The sequence below is a fragment of the Misgurnus anguillicaudatus genome, chromosome 2 (genome assembly GCF_027580225.2).
Source record: "Misgurnus anguillicaudatus chromosome 2, ASM2758022v2, whole genome shotgun sequence".
NCBI lineage: Eukaryota > Metazoa > Chordata > Actinopteri > Cypriniformes > Cobitidae > Misgurnus > Misgurnus anguillicaudatus.
Window position 1 is genome coordinate 44108743 of NC_073338.2, and position 26067 is coordinate 44134809.

Below are 26067 nucleotides of genomic sequence, written 5' to 3' on the forward strand. Positions count from 1 at the left end.
AATGTGTGCTAGAGTTAAAAAATAATGAAATGCTTGATGTTAGGCTCAGGCTTTCTATAGCTGTGTAATATTTATAATAAAGTTAAAAGTCATTAAAAAATTTTTTTTACAAAGCTAAGGCATAAATAAAACACTGAATAAGGCGTGTTCAATTTCATGCTGCGCAGCCGCAGGACTGTCATTTTATGACATCAGGGTATCGCAATAGCGATTCAAAATCTTCGCGTTTTGATTTAAACTCGCGATACTTCTACGCAGACGATCTGTCTGCGCAGAGCTTCAGGAAGTCGAACACGCCTATAAACACTTCAGTACTCTGTACGTCTCTATAGAAACTACATGACGAGTTCCGCCCACCAATGTTTTCTATTGGATAAACTCCCTGTCAAGTTTTAAAATCGCGCGTTTTGATTGGCTCCTACCCTCTCGTCACCTTATTTCGATTCCATACGCGCCAAACATTGTAGGCCATGATACATTTGACGCAAGCGCTCCAAACGACATGTTTACGACCATACTGAACCGAGCGTCTTAATTTGTAAAGCAACGCTTTGATTTATTCGTTTTAATTGTTATTTTTAGCCTTTTTAGAGCAAAGAACAAAGCAGTATCCCCGTCTCCAAGGCAGCGGGAAGTAAACGGAAAGCAACCGTGTGCTAGGTGAGTGACGAAGCTTATAATCACATAACAAATCGCGTTACGTTATATAACTAGTCGTGCGGTATTTATACCACCAGTTGTGTAAAGTGTGCTCTCGGTTGATTTGTCTCATATGATAACGTTGGTCTAAGAGCAATATAATTTATGTTTTTATAACAAAACACCTTTATGAATCGCTTAACTTACCACTAAAATATTACTAAATTTCTTTGTTTTATGTTATGCGCTTCATTCCAGTAGTGTTTTACTGTTAAACATCTGCCAAATACATCCCATCAGTAGAACCCACACATTACCATTTAGACCATTTATAGTTTCCATTCAAACCAATACAATTCCTATTATAACCAATAAATTACCTATTAGAATTGTTTCTCTCAGCAGGACATTTGCATAGTGCATGCTGCGATGTGGCTGACACGCGACCGGAGGATCACCCCCAGGGGTGACATGTGTGTTGCTGATGCTGACTGTATTCCCCGCAGTCTGATGAAGAATGATTCCTTCTGCATGAATCAGTCCTTCCCCTCCGAAAGAAACTGCACTTTAAATCCCCTGGATGCAACAGGTGGGACAGACAGAGTTAGCTTAAAATTATAGGTTTGCAATGTATTTGCAAGCAGTATGATGTACACAGGTTACAAACCAATTGTTTGTTTTCCAAAAGGTGATTTAAATGTTGGCACATCAGTGGCCATGAGGAATCTTCAGATATCAGATCTTCAAGACTCTCACCCTGTGGCCCAGCAGATTCCTGTGTTTGAGAGCTCTCTGCTTAAACGGCTCACATGTGGTGCCCCAGATAATTGTGGGATAGCTCTTAATCCCAGCACAGCCAACCTGTCCATTAACCGCAGCACAGCACAGGTATCGGACGACTAAGATTGTCCTAAAACAGTTTATTTAGACTTTGGCTAAATTTTCTGTAACTGGGTCAGTGACAAATGCATTGGCAAGATGAGAAATTAAAAAAAAATTAAAAACTAGTTTTAAAAGCACGCATCAGGTTTATTTTGATGCACAGTGTACACTCACTTAAAGGATTATTAGGAACACCTGTTCAATTTCTCATTAATGCAATGGTGTGGGGGATGTTTTCTTGGCACAATTTAGGACCCTTAGTGATAATTGGGCATCGTTTAAATGTCACAGCCTACCTGAGCATTGTTTCTGACCATGTCCATCCCTTTATGACCACCATGTACCCATCCTCTGATGGCTACTTCCAGCAGGATAATGCACCATGTCACAAAGCTCGAATCATTTCAAATCGGTTTCTTGAACATGACAATGAGTTCACTGTACTAAAATGGCCCCCACAGTCACCAGATCTCAACCCAATAGAGCATCTTTGGGATGTGCATCCCACAAATCTCCATCAACTGCAAGATGCTATCCTATCAATATGGGCCAACATTTCTAAAGAATGCTTTCAGAACCTTGTTAAATCAATCCCACGTAGAATTAAGGCAGTTCTGAAGTGAAAGGGGGTCAAACACAGTATTAGTATGGTGTTCCTAATAATCCTTTAGGGGAGTGTATTTATGTTAATTTTATGCAATAAAAAATGACATTTGCACCATTTTTATGAAAGTTAAGACTGAATGGACCAGAAAATGTCAAATGGTGTAACCGACAATTGTGCCAAAGAATGAGAAGTATTAAATATTTTATCCACCTTGATGGCATGTAAGCGTAATCATCAAAAAAATCTAAATATCATTTTATTAGTTATTTCTAAATGGTAATTTTAATGCGTTTTTGTAATTTGTCCTGACATATGCTGGAAACAGCTCTGTTGTCTAAATAATCTTTGACAAAAATGGTGTAACCGCCAATTGCGCCAAAGAATGAGAAATATTATGTTTTATCCACCTTGATGGCATGTAAGCATAATCATCAAAAAAAATATATATATAATAATCTTTGACAAATGATGTAAAAAAATGATGTAAAAAATCACATTACACTAAACTAGATTATTATTTTTTTATTTCACATTTTTTATGAATATATTTATACAGTTATCAACATTTGAAGTGGATCAAAAAAGTTAATCAAAGTTGTCCAAAGACAAGAACGGGTGTTAAAACAACTTTTATGAAAGGTTTTGATCCACTTCAAATGTTGACTAGTATATTTTCATATAAAAAAATCCTAGTTACACCAATTGACACAGACCGGTTACACCACATTGACATTTTTGCAATTACCCCCACATATTCTTTCAAAATGAAATAAAACCAGAAATTTTACACTTGGTCCTCAAAAAAGAGAATGTATGCAAGTATTCTTCAAATTTATTTTGAGTTTTATTTTAACCCTTTTAAATTTAATTGAACCATACCAACACAAAATAATTAACTTCACGTCATTGACCCAACTACAGTATATTCTGTATTGTTAATACTTTTGTTGCTTCTGTCCTATTCAATTCAATTAAAGCACAATTTTCTCTTTTTGCAAGGTTGTGGATGCCAACGATTATGCTTCTAAGCTATTTGAGTGTGCATATAGCGATTTGATTGGCCAGAAGCTGACCTCTCTCCTGAGAGCCAATCAGATACTAGAGGAGGTCCTGAAGGAGGATACACTCGATTCCACTGGGAACCTTGTTACCTTTTCTGCGAAAGTGGTATGAAGCCTTATCTCTAAAGGAAATTAAAACAGCAATTCACTTGGCTGTCACTACCCCCTTCCCCCCATGAATATTTAATTTCATCCACACTGCCGTTTATAATCAATAGCTCTAATCTCTGGCTTTTGTGGTGTCTGATGTAACGATCATTCATAAAATCACATCTCTGTCTCGTTCTGTCTGGCAGGTGACTGCGGTGAGCTTGGCAGGTGCAGAATTTCCTGTGTCTGTGTGTGTTCAGACACCCGAACAGCCACAGGTTGTTGAGCTTCTCCTGGAGAAAGTGGAGAGGATCACGGCACATGTGACTTTCACACAGAATGGAGGCTTTTTTGATTTCACCATGTGCCTGTTCCTGTATTTAAAAGGCCAATATTATGCCCATTTTTACAAGATGTAATATAAGTCTCAGGTGAATGTGCGTTTGAAGTTTCATCTTAAAATACCCCACAGATCATTTGCTATAGTATGTCTAAAATCCCCCTATTTGGGCGGGAGAAAAAAATTATGATTTTTATGTATGTACCTTTAAATAAGTTACAACTTTTGGTTAAAAATAGATCTGATTCCTGTAAATACAGTCTGAGACAATAGTCTTGCAAACACATTAAGAAAGGCTTTTGGGTAAAGTAAACCAGTCAGTCAGTGGCTGTGGGTGGAGCTTTGTTAGTGTGACATCACATTAACAAAATAATTAAAACAGCATGTTTGTTGAGACTGCTCTGGTTTAAAAGGAATTAAAAAGGAGGAGTGGATGATTTTTTTTTCATTGTAGATATGTTGTGTTCACACTGTAAGAAAAAATGAAGAGGACGTAGAAAATCTTGATGAAAGTAGTTTATTGTGGTAGCAGTGACAAAGCACTTCGTACTTTGGGTTCAGCAGAGTCAGATTGAAACATGAGAAAAGTCAGTCTTAACACTTTATAGTTTCAAACCTGTTTTCCCACCCCGAATGCTAATGAAGTATCCCTTTAAATGTAATTTAAGACTAATACTACAAATGACCTCTATATATCCCACTGTGCCCAAATCCGTCATTGTAGTATCCAACTGTGTGCTCAACCAAGTGGTCAGATAATGTTTAGATAGATGTCTTTTATTATCATGAACCCTCTTTGATCTGTGTTGGTTCAAGAAGTCTCACATTTGCTCCCATACTACTATTAAGAAAGTATTACTTCAGGTTATATTATTGTATTGCTTGAACTGAGATTACCATTTATGATTATCAAGCCTTTTGGAGGGATGAGCTTTATTCAACAGCTAAATTGAAGTGGAATCTTTGTCAAGGCTGACTATAAATTCTTACAGTCCCCCGTTTGATGCTCTTGGCAGAGAAGCATCACATCCACTCCATTCATAAAGATTACACCTCCCATTAATATTAGGGCAGGTGCCCAGTGGCGGCAATACCCTGGCTTAGGTTGTCCCCCATCTGGCCACTGGAGAATCTTACCCGTCATTGGGTCATCACCTCATGCACACTGGTTATCGCTCCATCCCATTAGGCAAGATTATCATAAGGTCTCTCCTAAAATTTGGCAATATGAAACAAACATTTCTTTGGTTTGGGAGAGTAATATTCAAGAACCATCACAGCCAACGGGAACGTCCTTAGGTGATCATTGAATATCTGCAATCTGGCGTCTTAATAGAGAACACATACAGCATAGCATAATGCATTGACAAACAATGAGTAAGATATACACACTGTTTTGAAGGTTACATCCCAAAGTAAATCTGAATATGTAATAGCTAAGTCCCCATTACCCTATCTTTCTCATTAAGATCAATGACATTAACTCATTGTCTAATACTGGCAATTTAAAATCAATTCTGGAATATTTTCTTAAAATAGGATAGTATTTGTCGGGTCACATTCACATATACAAGGTGTAGTAACACAATTTCTCTCATCTGTGACTATTATCCTTGAGAAATGATTCTGCATATGAGTGAGTTTAACTTTACAAGCATCAAAGTCTGTTTCTGGTGCTTCAATAGTTGTTTTTCCACCATGTCACACTCACACATGAAACCAAATGGGGTTTTGTCACAACAGTCTGTGTTTATTCCCTGCCATTCTTCTGATGACAACTTTGCAGCAAATCTAGGAAGGTTCTTCATTTCTTTTAAGAGTATGTTCCTGTAATGTTCCAAGATTGTCCACCTTTAGAATTTTCTCAAACTCAAAATTTCCTTGCTCCTGGAAAATTGTTTAAAGCATAGCATACATTCATTCTAGTGTCATGTGTAGTGAGTCTTCATAATATGGTTTTCCACCTTGGTAGAAAGACTGCTGTCCATACTCTCTAGAAATAGTTTGATTTATTTGTGCTTCTCCTATCGATTGTCCAATCTTTTTCAATTTTGAAAACAGTTCCTTAGATGAATCTTTCATAGCTATTGTTCCGATTCGTATGTCACAGGATCTTTTAGACCTGTCGTTCTGGATCTTAGCAGGTTTGGAAATGTCTGGATTTCCTATTCCAGTAGTAACTCTAGAGACGTCCTGGTTCCTCTTTCTTGAGGAAGTACCCTGGCATCACTTGTCCTGTTGGCCTTCTGGTCCAAATCGTCTTTCTCCCTAAGGTTACACATTTTAGACATCTCCATGCTTACACCTGAAACAAGAAGAATGGAAGAGGTTGCCCCCCTTTTCCCCCACAAGAACTTTTCACATTCAAAACATCAAAGTCACATATGTTTAAGCACAGAACATCAAACATCAGTAATGTTTTAAAAAATATATATTTTTTAATTATTGGCATTAAAACATTTCTTCTAAATAAATTTACATATCAATCACATTAAATCATTTTTCATGAATCTTCAATTAAATAATTTTTCATGAATCTTCAAGAATCACCCCCCTTTTGATAGTAAACATTTTTTTTTCTAAAATGTGCTACTATCATAAAACAATTCTCTAGTTCACATCAACATCTGCTTGTGACTGAGTTACAGTCATGTTGTTCACACAGTGATGTGTCTGGCAAGGTTTCTTCCTTCTTTCCATTCAACAGTGCTAACTGGGTTTCTAAATTGTCTATTTTCTTAAGCAAATCACAAAAGCCCATCTGTCTTTTATGTGAAAAATGACACTGTCTTGCCTTGTGTCCTGTCTTTCCACATCTATGACAGACAAAGTTTCGATATCTCTCTTTGTCTTGACAATGCCTAGCAATGTGACCGGCGTTTCCACATGCATAGCAAAGAATAACACCTGAATTTATTCCTGCAAATCTCATTTGTCTATGATGGAAGCCATCAGTTAGTCTAGAATATTCTGTTCTGCCAAAAGCAGCAACTGGATTTCTAGAATTGGCACCTTTCATTTTACTATTAGCATTATTGTTGTAAAACTGTGTCATTTTAGCAATAATGTCATCATATTCAGAGAAAGGCGTCACAAGCATTGACACAGCAGAATGGGTGAGTGGATCACATTTGTTAATCAAGGCAGACTTGAAAGTGACATCATTCTTAGTAGTATCAGGATTGCCACTGAAAGTTTTGAATGTCTCCATTAATCGTTCTGAAAACGCTGCTGGGTGCTCTCCTGTCCTCATCTGCATCTCAGATATTTTATCCCAATCAACTGACATCATACCCAAAACTTCAAGAAGTGCCTGTTTCCTCTCTGACTTATTTGCAGTTCTGGCCTTTACTCTCTGAGTTAAGGCTCCAGACAAAGTATCAGGCAGACACATCTTTAGCATAACACAGGCATCACCATCAGTAAAATTATACAGATCTGCATATCGTTCAAGATTCTTTAGAAAATCTAATGGATCCTGCTTGGCAGGGTCAAATTTCCCAATGTTCTTGATCACAATTTCTAGTTCAGATGGATTAAATGCTCTGACCATGGTGGAGGTCATATGCTCTTCCCTTCCTTCACTAGCACGCATAGTTGTAGTCACATGAACTGGTGCCACTGGAAATCTCACTGTAGAGTCAGAGTACTGACTTCTGAATGACTGAGAATCTCTTTCCCATCCCTCAGCACTTTCTTCATGCAAATCTGGCATTTCTGAAACTGGACTACACACCGTAACATCTAACAATGACTTACTAGCATTTTTCTCAGTTGTACCATTCATTATCATACACTGACAGGCTGTCTGTGCTTCCTCCAAACTGTTGGCCAAAATTTCCACAGATGATTTGAGCATGTCTTTGTTAGTTCTAAGCAGTGCAATCTCATTCTGCATCTTGACCTTTTCTTCTTTCCATGTTGTTTCAATAGCCTGGTAATTTTTGGTAGAAATCACCTCAACACTAAGTCGCTCATTTTCAGCTTTTAACTCATCTACTCTCTTCCTAATTATGTTGTACGAAGCAAAAACCGCTTGAAGCGCATTGGCAATCTTTCCTTTTTCATTTTTAGGCATTTTAGAAGTTTCAAACTTAGAGATAGCCCATTCATATGGCTTATCAACAACATCTTCTATTCCATCAAATAATCCCTGTGAACCATGCTTGGTAATGTATTTAACAATCAGCTTTTCCATTTCGAAAGTCTTACTGAATTATGTGCAATAATTCAATAGGTATTTACAACTTACTGTCATCAGTGACTACACGTTATCTAGTTGCTTTAAGATATTCATTAGTCTGTTTGTTCATAGTTCCTGTACGTCGGACACTTATGAATTAACAACACAATATGTCAGGCCTCTGAACCTGAAAGTTCCTGCTTCAGACATGGCCACAGTCCGTCGGGCCTTAAGTTCATCTACAAAAATGCTCACATGCAGTTTAAAATATAACACTGTCACAACACAACAGTCTACCTAGCTGTATAGCACTTCAGGGGTAACAACAGTTATCAAGTTTAAAACACAGCTGCAATACCTCGAGCAAACTCACACTGGTTCAGGTTTTTTTTTGTTTTGTTTTTTTAACTTCACAGAGCTACGGTGCGTTGGGCTCTACACAACAATTTTAGTTACTTTAGGAATTCTTTTGTTATAATTCTGCAACCACACTACGTTTGGTTAATTCAATTACTTTAGAATCTTAACAGAAATTATAACAATTCCAAATCAAGTTTCTTTTAACTTGAAAGTCTCACTACTCTGGAGGCCACACTTCTTCGGGCCTAAACCTCTGCTACGCCAACACTCACAAATAGATTAAAATATAACACTGTCACAGTACATCGGTGCTTCTGTGTTATATTTTAAACTATCTAGCCACAGTATACTTCGGGCTTACAACACTATATACCACATTTAAAACTCTGCTACAGTACGTCGAGCAAAACCACACTGTGTCGGGTTTTTAGTTTTAAACTTAACAGAGCCACCGTGCGCTGGGCTCTCACTACAAGAAGTTTCAGTTACTTTAGAAACTCTTTTGTTATAATTTTGCCACCACACTACATCGGGTTGATTCAGTTACTTTAGAATCTTAACAGAAATTATAACAACACAACACCACGTTTCAGTTACTTTAGAAACACACAAACTTAAACACTTTGCTTCAATTACTTTAGAAACAAAAATTCCAATACAACTCTGCCACCACACTGCGTCGGGTTAATTCAGCTTCGTTAGAATCTCAAACAGAATTGTATAAAATAGGCTTAAGAACTCCTCCTGCTAAATTAAACAAACTAAATTCCTTCCTATCCTTACAATTTTCTTTTCTAGATTTTTTTAAACAAGGGGGTTCCCTAAAACAAAAAAACAGCATTAAAGAAGAAAAGTCAGTCTTTCTTACCTTTCCCCGCTTTTTTTTTGTTTTTTTTTTGGAAATCCCTCGCTGCTTGGCTCGCCAGTGTAAGAAAAAATGATGAGGACGTAGAAAATCTTGATGAAAGTAGTTTATTTTGGTAGCAGTGACAAAGCACTTCGTACTTTGGGTTCAGCAGAGTCAGATTGAACCCTGAGCAAAGTCAGTCTTAACACTTTATAGTTTCAAACCTGTTTTTCCACCCCTAATGCTAATGAAGTATCCCTTTAAATGTAAATTAAGACTAATACTACAAATGACCTCTATATCTCCCACTGTGCCCAAATCCGTCATTGTAGTATCCAACTGTGTGCTCAACCAAGTGGTCAGATAATGTTTAGATAGACGTCTTTTATTATCAGGAGCCCTCTTTGATCTGTGTTGGTTCAAGAAATCTCACATTTGCTCCCATACTACTAAGAAATTATAACTTCAGGTTATATTATTATATTGCTTGAACTGAGATTACCATTTATGATTATCAAGCCTTTTAGAGGGATGAGCTTTATTCAACAGCTAAATTGAAGTGGAATCTTTGTCAAGGCTGACTATAAATTCTTACAACACACTGCCAACACACATTTATGTCCAATCACCTTGTAATAGTGGATTTTGCATAATATTATGGACTCTTTAACATGTATTGAACTGGCAGAGCATACCTTTAAATGAAAGTTATATAACTGCTAAGTGGCCCAAAAAAAAATCAAGTCTCTTCTGTTCCTTCAGGGAGGAATTCTGAGTTGTGATTCCACTTTTGCCCATCTCCATGGATATCACACTGCTGAAGATCTGACGGGTCTGTCGATCATGGCTCTGATGCCATCACTACAGATGCCATTCCACTGCAGGACAACTCCTAAGGTTAGGCGTCATCAAAAACCGCCCAATACGAACACAGTGGTCTGAGTTTGGGACGGGACTGTGTGTTGGTCCAATCAAAAGCTAATAATGAAAGTAAATTAGCAGGTTTGTTAAAACAAATAGCTTAAAGGTGTAGCGGAGGATTTTCTCCAATTTTAAAAAAGAACCGCCTTCTCCACTTTTTAAAAATATGCAATTGCACAACACTCCTGATTGACAACTAGGAGGACCAATAGTCTTGATGATCCACCCGGAAAAAGAAAATCCTCTGCAATACCTTTTAAATGTAAGATAGCTACAACACAAAACAAGCACATATAAATAAATAATGCAAGAAGTGGGATTTCAGATTTTCTTCGCTTCATAAGAATGCCAGCTTTATTGTTTTTCTTTCTGCTAAAGCAACACAATTTTTTTCTTTATCCCAGGTGTTGCGTGTACAGAGATTGCGTTTGCAGGACAGGACAGGTATGGCAGTGCCTGCGTGTATCCGACTGCATGCTGCTGTGTCCTGTGGAAGATCGGCGCATCCAGAACAATCTGACATCGTCAGCTCTCGACGGCTCAGCCGGACACCATCAGGTCAGTCCTCACTCTCTGTACCCTCGTCCACTACAGGGTATGAAGGAGTTTTACTAACATAGACATTTTCACTGGTCTTATATTAAAGTAGCATTCTTATTTTCATGTAATATTAAGTTTAGACAAAAGTTTAGTTGGGGCTAATCTAGTTTTGTCATATGGCAATTTTCCATTGGATAGTACCCCATGGTTTGGTTTGGGTCAGGTCAGCTCACCTCACTTTGGTTTGGTTAGCTTTTCCATCGAGTTTAGTAACACTTCAGAGTGGTAGGGATTATAGGCGTGTCGTTTTATTTGCGCTGCCTACTGCTGTGACATCATACAAGTGAAAGAGTCGTTGTACATTCCCATACATTCATTAATTTCTCAGTCCGCCACAAAATTAAAATTAATCACCACAAATAGATGTTTGCACATCGCGTTTCTCACTTCCTCTGTCTCACATGACAGTTTCTGTACAAACACCCGTGGCGTCAGTCAACGCGCTCCACTGAGCCTAATTTAAGTTGCATTTAAGCAAATATGTGAACGTGCGCGTTGGGATCACCACAAACTGCAAGTCTGGAAAAAAACTGTACTGGTGTTCCTGATTCTCAATGTGTGGATGGTTTTATTGCTAAAAGGGAGTTTGGGAACTTATAGCAGAGCACAGATGACAACAGGTTTACTCGAGACAGCGCAAGCTAGCATGAAGGTAAACCTAATCTTTTACATTATTAGCGATTACGCTGGTAGTGACAATGCTCTCAGACCAATCAGTGATCTACAGTGTTTTCGCGTCACGTTTTGGTATTAGCTCGGGTCACTTGGAACCCTGACCGAGGTGGTACTAAAAAAAGTATCAGGTACTACACTGCACCCAGTGGAAAAGCTCACAAAAGTAAGCTAAACCAAACCGTGGGGTACTATGCAATGGAAAAGCGCGAATACTGAAGGTCTGGGAACCATGGCCATTTAAATGGCCAAGGACTGCCTAAGGGGCCATATAACTGACACGTAAAACAACCAATCGTGTTTCGCTTTGTGCCCACAGTGCAAACGGGTGACGCCTAAGGGTGAGATTGCTAATCAGTCTTACTTTACGAATTCAAATTAGGCCAATCTACCTTTTAGTGTGACTGACTTTAAAAAGTTTTCACCAGTCTTGAAAGAAATTAGATGACCAAGTTGTAAGACTAAGCAGTTTTTGCAATGGGCTACTGTTATGCTTCTGACCGTGGATCTAATTCTTTCATCCTATATTGTTATTGGTTCAGTATGATCATTGCCCTGGCATCCTTGTTTTTTTGCAGGTGGTAAATCAGCTTCTGGTGATGTCCTATCCCCCAGCTCAGGTGTACTTTACTCTGGGTCGGTGTGTGTGTTCGCTCCCAGTAGCTGTCTTCTGACACTTCTGCCCAATGGGACCATTCACACTGCCAACAACATCTTTAGCTTCCTGCTACTTGGATACAACAGCCAGCAGCTGGTCGGCAAGGTACAGATGCTATGACATTCCCTTTTATTTAGTCTCTGCTGTATTAATCCAACTTGAATTCATTCACCTTAAATAAGATCTGCATGTCTTCCATGTCCACCTGTATGTGTAGACCATCACGTACCTGATACCAGCGTTTTATGAGCGAGTTCGTGCCGGGAATCAAAGCAACGACTGTGAATCTCATCTACATGACACGTCCACCCCCACAGGTACAAAGACTTCAGGAGGACACGCGTTTATTTATAATATATTGTGCTGAAATCCCCCTCCTTTCCCTTAGATCCTTGTAGATGTTCTGCTAGTGCTAAATGTCAACCTGTCGATGCTCTAACTCTCTTAACTGATGCTAATGCAACAAAAGATGACCAACAAGACACTTGTAGTAAGTTTAGTTTTAACTGCTGCTATTATTTAAATGCTTAAATAGTATATGCATATGATAATAGACGCATCGAAATATCTTTTAGATCCAAACACCGTGCTTGCTGGAGACAGTGTGATGGTACATCTGGCCATAAGAAAGAGAGCAGGTCTGGGGAAAGGAAAGAGGATCTTTACTGGGACCAGTGATAAATTGGAGAAGGAGGGCAGCGTCCCATCAACCATGACCTCACCCGCTGTCACTTCCACACCAATGAATGGGTTAGATACATTAAGATAATTCTCTTATTCAGGGATATTCAGTATTTAAGTAGTGTACTGTATTTTTACAGTTCTGTGCTGTTTTTTTATATGACCTACAGCTCAACTGGTAGAGCTTGATGCCAGCAATTCCAAGAGAACATGCAAACTTAAGTTACTTTGTAAGATTCACAATAAAATAAGGTTTAATTTGTACATAAATGTTTGTAGGAGATGCCTTTTAAAGGGGCCATGGCATGAAAATCTGTTAAGGTGCTATGGTTGGGTCTCTAGTGCTTCTATCAACCTAGAAAATGTGAAAAAGATCAACCCAGTAACTTAGTTTTCAGGGTGTCCGCGGATCCTTAAAAAGTCTTAAAACGTCTTAAATTCCATAGTATGAAAATAAGGCCTTAATTAGCATTAAAATGTCTTAAATCCGCATATCAAAGGTCTTAAAATGTTGCCCAACCAACAACGCCAAGAACATTGTAACTGTTTTATACATGTTCGTCTCATGTGTCAGGAAAAACTGAATAGGTGGAATCTACTAAAGCACAAATTTGCGGGGAGTTCGCTAAAGTGCGTGGACCGGGTATAAGCAAATGGAGAAAAGTGTGAGTTTTAGCTATGGGGAAGTGCACATTTAATTAAAACTGGTTACTTAACCCTGGTTTTGCTCCGTGGTAAAGACCAGTTAGCGTACAGGGTCCGTTGTTTATTTTGCAAGAAAGTTTTAAAACTTGGAACAATGGGCTTCAAAGCTTTAGTGTCACAAATGCAATGTAAGAAACATAAAGCAGCTGCAGAAACCTGTCGAAGACACCCAGCATTTCTCCGTTCTTTGGTGCATACATCAGTAGCCCTAAAGAGCACCACGGCATGTGAATCTGCATCAGCAGTTTTAAGCACCGCGGCTTCTGCTCTATCAGACATCCGATCAACTTTTTGGTCCATTGCCAACGAAGCCTGTCTTCTTTATCTTTTTTAATGGCGGTTGGCATCTAGCTTGTAGGTGCATTAGCGCCCCCTCTGCTCCGGAGGGTGGATCTATACACTCTTTCCCTTACTCCTGGTCTCATCAATTTAATTACTGTATTTTTATTTTTGCCATAAAATATTTCACTGCCACTGTTATGTCTCAAGATGCACACCAGTAATGTATTTTGTAAGTTATATTTAAAAAAAAAAACTCCATAAATGTCCTAATATAAATAAGACCTAGTCCTGGATTAATCTAAATTCTATCTGGGTAAACACACCTAATATTTTAACATTGTTGTTACATAAAGCCATGTGTTTATTTTATGCACATTATACATTATTTGAACCAATTATTATTGTCTCATTATTATTGTCATCGTAAATGCTTTGGCCCATTTAGCTCTATTTTTATTACCAAAAAATATCAGATTACTTGATCGTCATCCTTACCAAAATAACTGTTAATGAAACCCCTAGATTGGTTAAAACATTTTAAATTATGTGATTTTAGTTAATTATAATGCTATTTTTCTTCATATATTTTATCATTGGGGATTTCTTAAAACTTCGTATGACGTTTAAGGTGAAAAACTTGTAATATCAGCAAAGATAAAAAATCTTGTCTGATCTTATTCGCGTAGACCCAGTCTCGTTTCATCTTGCGGAACAAGTGTCTTGTCACACCCCTAGAAAATACATCTTGTTTTTGTCATGAAAGATAAAGGGTTCTAAAAAACACATGAATGCATTCACACTGGACTATAAAATTGGACTTCATTGTCGTGATATAGGTCTTAAATTTAATTCATTATGGTCTTAAAAAGGTCTTAAAAAGTCTTAAATTAGACTTGGTGAAACCTGCAGAATCCCTGGTTTTGGTAAACCATTCTCTACAAGCACATGAAAAAATAGGTTGTTGAAATTTGGCTCTCCTTATGATGTCATAAGGAGCTCTTATTAACATAATAACTCCCCTTAATCTGCACTATCCAACTACAGCACTGCCATTTAGTGCAGAGAAAAACATAATTGAGTTTTAATTGCAACAAACCACCATCATTGTGATCAGTGTTTGAATTTCATCAGCTCATTTGGATTTAAAAGTACACACCCAAAACAGCACATTTTTTCACACACCTACAAAGTGGCAATTTAAACATGGTATAATAAATTATTAATATGGTATTTTGTGCTAAAACTTCACATATGTTCTCTGTGGACACCAAAGATTTATTTGACATCTTAAAAAGTCTTGTGCCATGGCCCCTTTAAATCTTTATTGGCCTGGGCGATTATCGGTGCCGATATTAAGTATTTTTATGGTTATCGGCATCGTCATTTTAAATTGCTGATAAACTCATTTTGAAATGCGCCATTTTTATTTAATTCACAATTCATTTTGAGATCGTCCTATTGTCAGCCTGTAAGATTGCCGATACACGATGGTATCGGGGGGCGGTGCGGTAGTTTACTCATTTATTTTCTTGTTCATTTTTTACTTACCGTATTTTCCGGACTATAAGTCGCACTTTTTTTCATAGTTTGGCTGGTCCTGCGACTTAAGGTCAGGTGCGACTTGTATGTCAAAATTAATTCATACTGACATGAACCAAAAGAAAACATTTACCATCTACAGCCATGAGAGGGCACTATATGTTGCTCCTGTAGCCTACCCCTAACTGAAGCATTAACTTAAAGACAATGGAGAAAAGACTTAACAAACAAAATGCCCCCAAAAAGAATAATAATTTTCTAAATCAATGCGACTTATAGTCCAGTGCGACTTATTTATGTTTTTTCCTGTTCATTATGCCGTTTTTGACTGATGTGACTTATACTCCGGAGCGACTTATAGTCCAGAAAATATGGTATTTATGACAAGTCACTTGATTGGTGGACAAAATGAAGCAAGGGCAACACTATCATGACCGCCACCTCCTTAAAACTGATGCCATTAATTCATCTGCGTAATCCATATTCAGGCGCTCTAAAATTTCATCGCTGGTTTTATTCTCTGCGTGCTTAACAGCATTCCCAGTGCAAGGTAATGTCAGAGCCGCCCGTATTACAAGTTCAGGTGCTAGGAGTCCATGCCGCGCACATTCCGGTCTGAGGAAGAGTCCAAGACGCTCGCATTGAGTCCACGTTCGTGCAAAAAAGCTCTCTCGCGCAAAGAGAAGCCCACAAACCATCTGGAGGAAAAGCATGCAATGCGCATGTTAATGTGAAATTATGATGATAATAATAACTATCGCCAACTATCGTCATGAAAGCCCACTATTAGCGATATGTCTGACGATTTGTTGATACCCGATACTATCGTCTATCGGCACAACCCTATTAAGCACACGGTTGATGGTATACATTAATTTCTACAGCAGGAAAACCAAATACTGTGGAAGTCAATGGGTACCGTCAACAGAATTTAAAATTTTGGAAGAAATATCCCTTTAATGTTATTAACAGTTCTTCAATTTTGTGTATGTTTGTGTGTAATTCTGTTGATCTTAGGTTGGATGATACTACAGACCTTTGTGAACAGATTGTAGCCCTGTCCACACGGATGTCCGAGTCTGACTCTGCAAACTCCACCAATGCTCTGCTACAGACCTTTGCTCTGGTGGAGTCCCTGGAGGTCCACAAAACCTGCCCCTCTACCCATTTCTCTGCTTGTGGTGGCCCATCAGGGCAAGATGCCTCCAAGGCACCTCTTAATCAAAAACTTTCAAACCCAGACTCTAAAGTTCCTCCAAATTCACCACACCCTGAATCTCATAATCAGTCCTGTCAGTGCTCCGAGCAGGCCCAGCTTAATGACTCCAGCTTTGAAGTGATTTCCCTGGGCAGCGGGTCATCATCCGGATTCTGTGAGAAGTTAGTGGGTGGTTCTGGCCCAGAAAAGCTCGATGAGTCTCAACAGGGACGTCAGCTTGCAGAATCTGGGAGCTGCTTCCTGGACTTGAACTCTAATGGAGACGAAATTGTTCATGGCTTGTCGGAGATGAACCTGAATGAGAGCATTGAGATCCCAGATGCCCCTATAGATCTCGACCATTCGTTGACCTCTTGTGATACTGCTGAACTTCTGCGTACCCCTTCACCCTTCATTGTAGAATCAGACACGGAGGTTGAAGATAGGATCTGCTCGGAAGAAGAGGCAACAGACGAAACTGCTCAATCATCGAAAGATCAAATACACGATGCAAGCCCTCAGCAGAAGGCTCTAGAACAACCAGCACGAAAACATCTGGAACATTGGAACCCATCTTCAGTAGGTGTCGTGGGGCGTGTTCTAGATCTCCGGAGGAGTGGTGGAATGATGTTGCCAGGTGACGCCCCTGCCACCTCCACCCCTAAGAAGGCTCAGACAAACTCTCTTATTCCAGACGGCAGGTTTCATGTCACGTGCTACCACAGAGATGGTACTCCAATCGGTATGTCAACTGCCCTTACAATGGCTTACAGTGACCACATAGTTATCAGATGGTATTGATACATAATTTTTCTTTAAACAAATAATATTAGATCAATAGTTAATAAAAGTGTCAGCCTTTTTTAATTTGCTACTTTGCTATGGTTATGATTACGTGCCAGTAAACCACTTTTTGTGCTATGTTTAGCACCATGACCTTTAAAGTATAGATCAGTGGTTTCTAACACATGGTGCCCCGGGTTGCCCGCACGGAGTTGCCCGCCAATGTTTTTTTTATGGGGTGTTTACACCAACCGCGTTTCAGGCATCAAAATAGTTTGCGGTTGTCTGTTTGCAAGATGACTGATGTTGATTGTGCATTTATCGAGAGAGTTACCGGTTTGTATTTGGTAACCTTACCATAGGGGAAAAAATAAACGGCGCGGGTCGATAAACGTCACGTGACTCAAAAGTGAAATGTGTATTACAACTTACCAGGTTGCCCGACTGACACTCTTCCAAGCGAGGTCCTTTTTATTCCTGTCTCTATAGAAATAAGAACTTGTGTCGTATTGCTCCCGGTGACTGCTTCGGACAATATCAAGCGTTTCTTCAGGTTGAATGAGTGACTCCGGGCGGGGCTGCCTCCACAGCAGCAAGCAGGCTCCTGATTGGTTAACGCGGCGTGAAATTCTGCCAAAGTTCAAATTTTTCAACTCGGGCGTCAGCCAGCAATTTGCGTCAAACACAAAATTCGCGCATACCACGCCATGCGCTCAATTCGTGCGAATGCGACGTTTGGCGTGGAAGACACATTTCCGCCTTGTTCGCGCGAATTGACTGCCTTGACCAAATGGTGCATTTTGTGTTTGATGCGAGACCTCCAGACGCTCGTAAACGCATCTTCACATTGACTTAACATTGAAATGCGCGCTTCGCCTCTACCGCGGTTGGTGTAAACGCAGCATTAAAGTTGCCAGCCAGCGTTGCCATTTTTTGATTTTCACAAATGTTTAATGGCTTCCAAAAAATTTTCATCTTTAAATATATAACCATACAATATATCAAATGAAAAAACAGACCCCTCTGCTTTTAAACAAAAAAAACTGTCGTCCTATTCTCATCTGTTCTCTTTTTATCAATTCTTAAATATGGGTAGGTTTCTTTAAAATAATTGAGCAAAAAGCTGAGATAATTGCATTTTTATAAAGGACTTTTGTTAGCATTCAGATTCAGAGTGATGATCAAAACATACACGATGTTTTTACTGTTTTTGGATTAGTGGATGCTTCAGTGTTTTATAAGTTGGGAAAGAACGCCATCTAGTGGATAATAGCGGAAATATGGTTTGCTGTAAAATCTTGTAATGGGCAGGGAAGCGTTGTTTTTATCTTAATTGACGAGATAACTCGTCCATGGTGGGGAAAAGTTAATAGCCTCAATTTTAATATGTATTTATTAAAGCAATAAACCCCAAGAAGCAGTGGGTTACCAGTGCATTTTATAACAGCTAAGGGGCGTTGTTAGGGACGACGCGAAGCGGAGTGCCTAAAACCCCCTTAGCTGTTATAAAATGCACTTTAACCCCACTGCTGCGCAGGAGGTTTATTGCGTTTATAAAACGGTTACTTCATATGCATAGCAGGGTTTCACAAAATGAAACACAAATAAGTTGTAATTATATTAGTACAAATATTGCTCTTCCGCCAAACAAAGTAGTTCCTCAGAATCAAGTGTGGCTGCAACAGACACAGCAAAGACACAATGAAAATATAATTTAAGACTGTGGTGTTTATTTTTATAAATCAACATTCATCTAAAATATACATTAACATTTATATCGTGCAACTGTTGAAGTGATGATGCTTGGAAGCATGCTTAACTCTTTCCCCGTCAGTGTTTTTTTTTTTTTTGTTGCCCGACCCAGTTTTAGTTTAATGTCTAAAAGAAAAACTATCTTCTTTAATAAACATAAAATATCAAATAAAAGAACAGACCATCCGCTTTCCAACAACAACAAAAAAACGTTTCATCCTACCTTCATTTGTTCTCTTATCTGTTATCACCTCTCAAGTTTTCAAAAGCGGAGATAATTCCATTTTTGTGAAGAACTTTTGTAAGAGATCAGATTCAGAGCCATCAAAACTCACACGTTGTGTTGAGTATATGCGTCAGTGTTTAAGTTGGGTAAGATTGCCATCTAGTGGACAATAGCGGAAATATCCATTTAATACAAAAACAACCCAGAGAACGTTTTCTCTTTATTGACGAAATGACTCAACAATATCTATGACATTTATCTGGATATCGCCATAATTGTGCAAATGTAGAAAAAATGTAAATATGATTAAAGCCTGTGGTGTTTATTTTTATAAATCAGTACACAGCAACAGTGGCGCAGTGATACTTGTGATGCGGTCTGAACTGTGGGTTTACCGGGGTATTTTATCACGGCTTAGAACGTGTTTCAACCAATCAGAATGAAGAACCAGAACGAGCCGTTTTATAATACATATTTTTTTATTAGCTTGGCGGCTTTTGTGTATGTTAACCAAGGCTTTAAACGTGATTTTTTTTTTCAGAACCGAAACAGTATTCAAACGTTTCCGATTCTCGATTCAACCCTAAAATTGACGTTCCTGAACCGAACAAAAAAAAAGTTCCCGAACCGGTTAACATTCAACCGCATATGCGTCTGTGCGTACAGAAAATTGCTCACTTAAGCACCTTTTTGCGGTTAAATTGTTTGATATCACTTAAGTGTTAACATTTGCAAGCCTATTAACTCTTTCGCCGCCATTGACGAGATATCTCGTCAGTTAAGAGAAAACGCTTCTCCGCCAATGACGAGATTTTCCGTCTTTCCGCAATACCGCTATTATCCACCAGGTGGCGCACTTCCGCAACGTATACAACCCGGAAGTAGTGCCTCACATGAAAGAGAAAGAACTCTCTGTATGTTTTAAAGATCGCTCTGAATCTGATCTCTGTCAAAAGTCCTACGCTAAAATGGAATTATCTCTGCTTTTTGCTCAAAATTGGGTGTTTTTGAAGAAACCTACCCATGTTTGAGAGGTGATTAAAAGATAACTAATGAAGGTAGGATGAAACGTTTTTTTTTTTTTGAAAGCAGAGGGTCTGTTCTTTCATCTGATATATTGTTTGTTTATATATTTAAAGAAGAACATTTTCTGGAAGGCATTAAACTTTTGTGAAAATCATGAAAAATGCTGGCGCTGGCTGGCAACTTTTTTTTAAAACGCTGGCGGGGAAAGAGTTAAACACGTGCAAATGAACAACTTTCCTCCGTCACACCACTAATTAGTATTAAAAGACAAACATCTTGAGATACTTGGTAGCCTACAATATTTCCCTCTTATGATTGAGCATTAGAGACTTGGGCTTGAATAGGCTACTTGCTGGTGGCATGCTTCTCATTTCTCCGATGAGTCAACGACGACTGGAAGTGAACTTCACAGAGTGTTGCACAGAAATCTTGTCAAAGAACGAAAAAATAATGGTATTAACCGGTTACCATCATTTTAAATAAACGATTCTCTTCCGGAACATATATTTTTTGAAAGTTTCTGGTTTTGTTTCTGTTCCTTGCAAAACATCAAAAGTTTCTGGTTTTCGTTCCGTGAACAGGTTCAAAGCCTTGATGTTAACATTTTAAACAGTGATAAAACGTATCAACAAGTAAAATAGTAGACTATATCAAAAAAGTAGCCCTCCAGATTGTTTTATTCATTGTGGTAGCTCAGTGTTGCTGCTTAGTGTTTTATGTTGAGTTATTGGCACTTAAAGTGTTTCTTTTTCTCTCTCTGTATGTGTAGAGGTTCAGTGTGATGTGCGGCAGGCATCCTTATCCAATGATCGTTCTCTGTTCTGCCTGTGGCTAAGTGGGAGTCATCTTTTGCTCCATCATCAGGAGGCACTACAAAGCATGATGTCTCCAACAGCCAGGACAGGAGCACCAGAACAGGAGCCATTTGCCTACAGCTTTGCTGAGGTGATGTGAAACAGTTTGACGTGGTTTTTGTATCTGTAGGTGTTGTGAACCAGATTAGCGGCTGTACTTTATTCTTTCTGATGGGCCTGGTATGTCTCTTTCTTTTTATTCAGGCAATCCGTTCTGATGCCCTGCGTTCTTCTGTGGACCTGGAGCAGTCCCGAGCATGCGAGGGTCAGTTTGAGGAAGAGTATCGTCCAATGCGCTCCATCGGAAAGGGAGCCTTTGGCTTCGTCTGGCTTGCTTCAAGGCGGAAAGACGAACAGGAAGTCAGTGACTCTTTGGAGCTATATTCATCAAACTATATACCTAAAAATCAACCCTTGATCACTTTAGGGTGTATCTGTTTTAGAGTGTTGCATGAGAAAGCTGGTACTGAGATGTTATCTGTTTCTGTAGTACTTGAGTAGTATTGTAGTGAGTTCAAATCTCAGAGAAAAATTGATATATTGGGAAAAAAATTGTCATGTGCCAAATTCATTACATGCAACACAAATCTTTTGCCCTCTCTCAGGTGGTTGTAAAGTTCATCAGGAAAAGTGCAGTGGTGGGTGAGTGTTGGGTAGATGATCCTGATCTGGGGCGGGTCACTCAGGAAGTATCCATACTGGCTCGTCTGCATCACCCCAACATCGTGAAGGTACATTAAGAAATTCATGCTCAATTTTGGTTTCTGTATTATCTGGTCACAATGTTGTAATATAGTCAGTGTTTGTCAGACATTGATGGTTTGTCACTGTAGGTGCTTGAGATATTTGAGAATGAGGGGTTCTTCCAAATGGTTATGGAGAAACATGGGGACGGGGTCGACCTATTCGAGTTTATCGATATGCAACCAAGACTGGATGAACCTCTTGCAAGTTATATTTTCAGACAGGTGAGAAGTATATTTTAGAATTAATCATTTTAGAAAACATCATTATTTAAATGAAAAGTAGTCGTAGGTAATCGTCTGATACATCCCAGGGAAGACACATATGGTTCACCATAAAGCTTGAATGAACTTTAGAGGAAAACACTCCACTTTTTTTGAAAATATGCTCATTTTCCAGCTCCCCTAGAGTTAAACATTTGATTCTTACCGTTTTGGAATCCATTCAGCTGATCTCCGGGTCTGGCGCTAGCACTTTTAGCATAGCTTAGCCCAATCCATAGAATCTGATTAGACCATTAGCATCGTGCCTAAAAACAATAGTCCCCTTAGTAACTTTCAGTGGCAGGGGACTATTTTCGGGCACTTCGTAATATCAATGCGCCTCCTGCAGCACTGTTACAGCAGCAAAGTCCTTGATTATTACGCCAGAATGAGAGTATAGTTCCTAGACATATCTGCCTAGAAAATCACAACTTTTAATTTTCAGTCTGCCTTAGTACACGATATAACTACTGAAAAATCAAGTTTTAAATAGGACAAATATCCAAACTCTTTTGGTTATTTTTATAGGCGCAATGCTAATGGTCTAATCAGATTCAATGGATTATGCTAAGCTTTGATAAAAGTGGTAGGGCCAGACACTGAGAACAGCTGAATGGATTCCAAAATGGTAAGAATCAAATGTTTAACTCTAGGGGAGCTGGAAAGTTTGCATATTTTCAAAAAAGTGGAATGTCCCTTTAAGTCACTTTGGATTGAAGCGTCTGCCAAACTTGTAAAATCTTGGGTTTGTCCATAGTTGGTAGCGGCAGTGAGTTACCTGCGGGGTCAAAGAGTGCTTCACAGAGACATAAAGGATGAAAATATCATCATAAACTCTCAGTTTCACATCCAACTTATTGACTTTGGCTCAGCTGCTGTACTGGAACCTGGACAGCTCTTCTACACCTTCTGTGGGACTCTGGAGTACTGCTCACCTGAGGTGCTCCAAGGAAACCCGTATGTACTGAAGCTTGGACTTCCTGTATGTCTGAACTGTAGATGTTTAGGGACTAGGATGTTAGTGTTTGGGAATGCAAGCCGTTTCTCAAAGCGAAAGGCTGAATCCTTTAGAGGTCGCATCTGTGGGCTGTGTACGTTTTATTTCAGAATATTAACTCTTTCCCCACCAGCGTTTAAAAAAAAAAAGTTGCCAGCCAGTGCCAGCATTTTTCATGACCCTCTGCTTTCAAACAAAAAAAAAACACTTTATCCTACCTTGATTAGTTCTCTTCTTATCACCTCTCAAATATGGGTAGGTTTCTTTAAAAACACAAAATTATGAGCAAAAAGCTGAGAAAATTCTATTTTTGTGAAGGACTTTTGATAGTGATCCCATTCAGAGTGATCCTCACAACATACACGCAGTTCTTTCACGTGAGACGTTGCTTCCAGGTTGTATAAGCTGCGGAAGGTGGATTATCCACCTTGTGGATAATGGCGGTATTGCGGAAAGCTGGAAATACTCGTCATTGGCAAGGAAGCATTTTTTCTTCATTCACGAGTAAACTCGTCAATGGCCGGGAACGAGTTGACTAATATGAAGTTCACTATTATTCTTAGTTAATCATAAATAATTGTTGTATCCTTATGAATTGCAAATGAAGTGCTCAGTTAACTAAAATAAACAGGGTTCCCATGGGTCCTTGAAATCCTTAAAAGTTTGTGAAACTGGGGGGGGGGGGTGTCAAGGCCCTGGGAATAGGGATGGGACGATTACCGGTTTCACGATTAACCATGATAAAATGTCCTGACGGTTAGTATTATCGTTTAAAATGTAATTATCATTACAACCGTGTTTGATTACCGTGATTTTGAAAACTCGCGGTAAATCCTTTCCAGTCAGAATCAGCTTGACACACGCGCGCGTGCAACATTGGTTTTTGCACGAGAAGGCGTGGCGGAAGTCAGTAACAGGTGCACTGTGTTTTAATGCGTTGCTTATGTGTGCATTTGATGTTCTTATTTAAGGTACTGTTCATTAAAACAGGTTCATACATCTCAGGGCTCTGTTAATGTTCATTTAATGCAGGGGTGTCCAATACGACCAGTCGATCGCAAATGCAATGCCGGTAGATCGCACATAAGTTAATAACTGTAACTGTAACTCTGTAACTTTTGCCTCTCTGCTGCCATCTTAGTTTGAAACATAAATTCACTAAAATTCATACATTTAAATTTTTGTTTATAGGTACGAGGGTCCAGAGCTGGAGATGTGGTCTCTAGGAGTCCTCTTATACACTTTACTTTTCAGTGAAAATCCATTTTGTAGCGTGGAAGAGACCTTGAAAGCCCAACTTAATCCTCCCTGCCAGATATCCACAGGTTTGGAACCCAGCTTAAATTCAGTTTTAAAAGAAATTACTCATTTTCCAGTTGCTGGCTGTGTAACCAGTTGCTTCGTGGTTTTGTGTGTGTGTTGTAGAGTTGTATGGACTGTTGGCTGGACTTCTGCACCCAGTCATTACTCAGAGAATAACACTAGAAGAGCTTTTGGAGTCGCCATGGTTGCGACAGCCCATTAACCTGGCGGAGTACTCGTGGGGAGAGGTCTTCGCCTCCAGCAATGGTAAGGGATAAACGTATCAAAAACTACACTGAGCTAAAGTTACTATGTAAAATGTGTACTATAGAATGTATACAATATTAACTACAGATCGACTGCCAAACAGCGGTGATTTATGATTGTGTAAAAAAATGATTAATCGAACTTAAATATTTTTGGAATGATAGAGCCAAAGCCAAAAAGCGTTACTTTGTGCCTTTCTCTTCCTTACTAAGCACCATGTTGTTTCCCACTCCCAGTGTCTACAGAGCGTGTTGAGTCCATCTTAGGTGTCCATCAGGCAGACATCTTCTACCTGGACCCTGACAACAACCAAAGCTCATTAGATGACACTCCTCTAGAGGATGAAGAAGAGGATGAGGAGCAGAGGAGAACAATGACAGCGCTGCAGTCAGAGCTGCTAAAATATCTCACAGATGAGTGAGGAACCGTCCACCTGCTGTCCATCATTTTTAAAAAGTCTCCATAGAGGAACAAAACAGCTTTATCTATGTTTGGTGGATGGAATGGAAGCATTAAGGTTATTTATCAAATGTTATATAACCTGTCATAGTGTTTTAAAACATTTATTCTGTTATGTAGCAAGATCTCGCACTGATATATTATATTTGACAGAAGGAAAACAGCAATTATTGTCCTGTTAAAACATATGACACATGCACTGGACCTGGTTGAGGGTCAAATAATGTGTTTTTAGTTGTGTAAGCAACTTGTTTTAGGTTGATTTTAAACCTTTTTAAATTATGAATTTTAATTATTTTAATTGAAATTTCTATATTTATCGTGTGAATAAATTGTTATTGGCAACACTTAAGTTTATAAGCTGTCTGTAACTTTGTTTCGATCTGTATACTGGCTTTGTAAAGCCTCTGTCAATCACAAATGTCATTGAAATTTTCTTCAATAAAAATATTTGAAGTTTATATTGTGGTTTTATTTCTTTACTGGATTTAATTAATAATTGTTGAAATCCGTTTAGTCGTTTAATTGAGTGAAAAGAGGAGCATCCACACTGCAAAAAAAATTATTTTCAAGAAAATTTTTTAGTATTTTTGTCTTGTTATCAGTAAAAAAATCTAAAAATTCTTGAAAAAAAATCGAGTAAATTCTAAAATATCAAATTTTAAGTGATTTTGTGCATGAAACAAGCAAAAAAATCTAACAATGGGGTAAGTAAATTGTTCTTGAATTTAGTTTTTAAGAAAATTGTTCAAGATTTTTGCTTATTCCATTGGCAGATTTTTTTTTGCTTGTTTTATGCACAAAATCACTTAAATTTGATATTTTTGATCTAAAAACTAGACTTATTTTCTTTGGTCATTTTGCTCATCAAGAAAAGCATCTTAATTTAAGATTTTTTTTTCATATTTTTACTGAAAACAAGACAAAAATACTAAGAATTGTTTTTCTTTAAAATAATTTTTTGCAGTGCAAGTTTGATTTCGCCCATTGATGTACACGTCAATTTCTGACGTGACATTTGCTCCATCAATATTACATATTTATTACTATTATTAGATTATTTTTCCACAAAATGTTTTGTATAGAGTATGTAGAATGTTTTTGTGATAAATAACAAAACTGTACATCA

General features: G+C 38.5%; 1 protein-coding gene across 2 annotated transcripts; it reads left to right on the forward strand.

Annotated features, from left to right (window-relative positions):
* The first annotated feature begins 414 nt into the window (after nt 1-414).
* pask (PAS domain containing serine/threonine kinase) lies at nt 415-25399 on the forward strand. 2 transcript variants are annotated; one of them, XM_073856218.1, is made up of 20 exons: nt 415-660; nt 1042-1228; nt 1328-1527; nt 3128-3295; nt 3486-3624; nt 9776-9906; nt 10335-10488; nt 11781-11965; nt 12078-12177; nt 12249-12350; nt 12436-12610; nt 16085-17007; nt 20822-20997; nt 21111-21266; nt 21512-21637; nt 21740-21874; nt 22671-22870; nt 24102-24235; nt 24336-24479; nt 24716-25399. In XM_073856218.1, exons 2-20 carry the CDS (start codon nt 1069-1071, stop codon nt 24898-24900), a joined length of 3693 nt encoding a protein of 1230 aa, XP_073712319.1. In that variant the 5' UTR covers nt 415-660; nt 1042-1068; the 3' UTR covers nt 24901-25399. The 2 variants fall into 2 exon arrangements, with proteins under 2 accessions (XP_073712319.1, XP_073712312.1); XM_073856211.1 differs by lacking the exons at nt 415-660; nt 1042-1228; nt 12249-12350.
* The last annotated feature ends 668 nt before the right edge of the window (nt 25400-26067 follow it).

Coding starts and splice junctions, on each gene's coding strand:
- pask (XM_073856218.1), top strand. CDS start 1,069: ATGTGGCTGACACGCGACCGGAGGATCACCCCCAGGGGTGACATGTGT. Junction 3,625..9,775: donor GACTTTCACACAGAATGGAG/GCTTTTTTGATT, acceptor TCCTTCAGGGAG/GAATTCTGAGTTGTGATTCC. Junction 21,875..22,670: donor CAAGTTATATTTTCAGACAG/GTGAGAAGTATA, acceptor GTTTGTCCATAG/TTGGTAGCGGCAGTGAGTTA.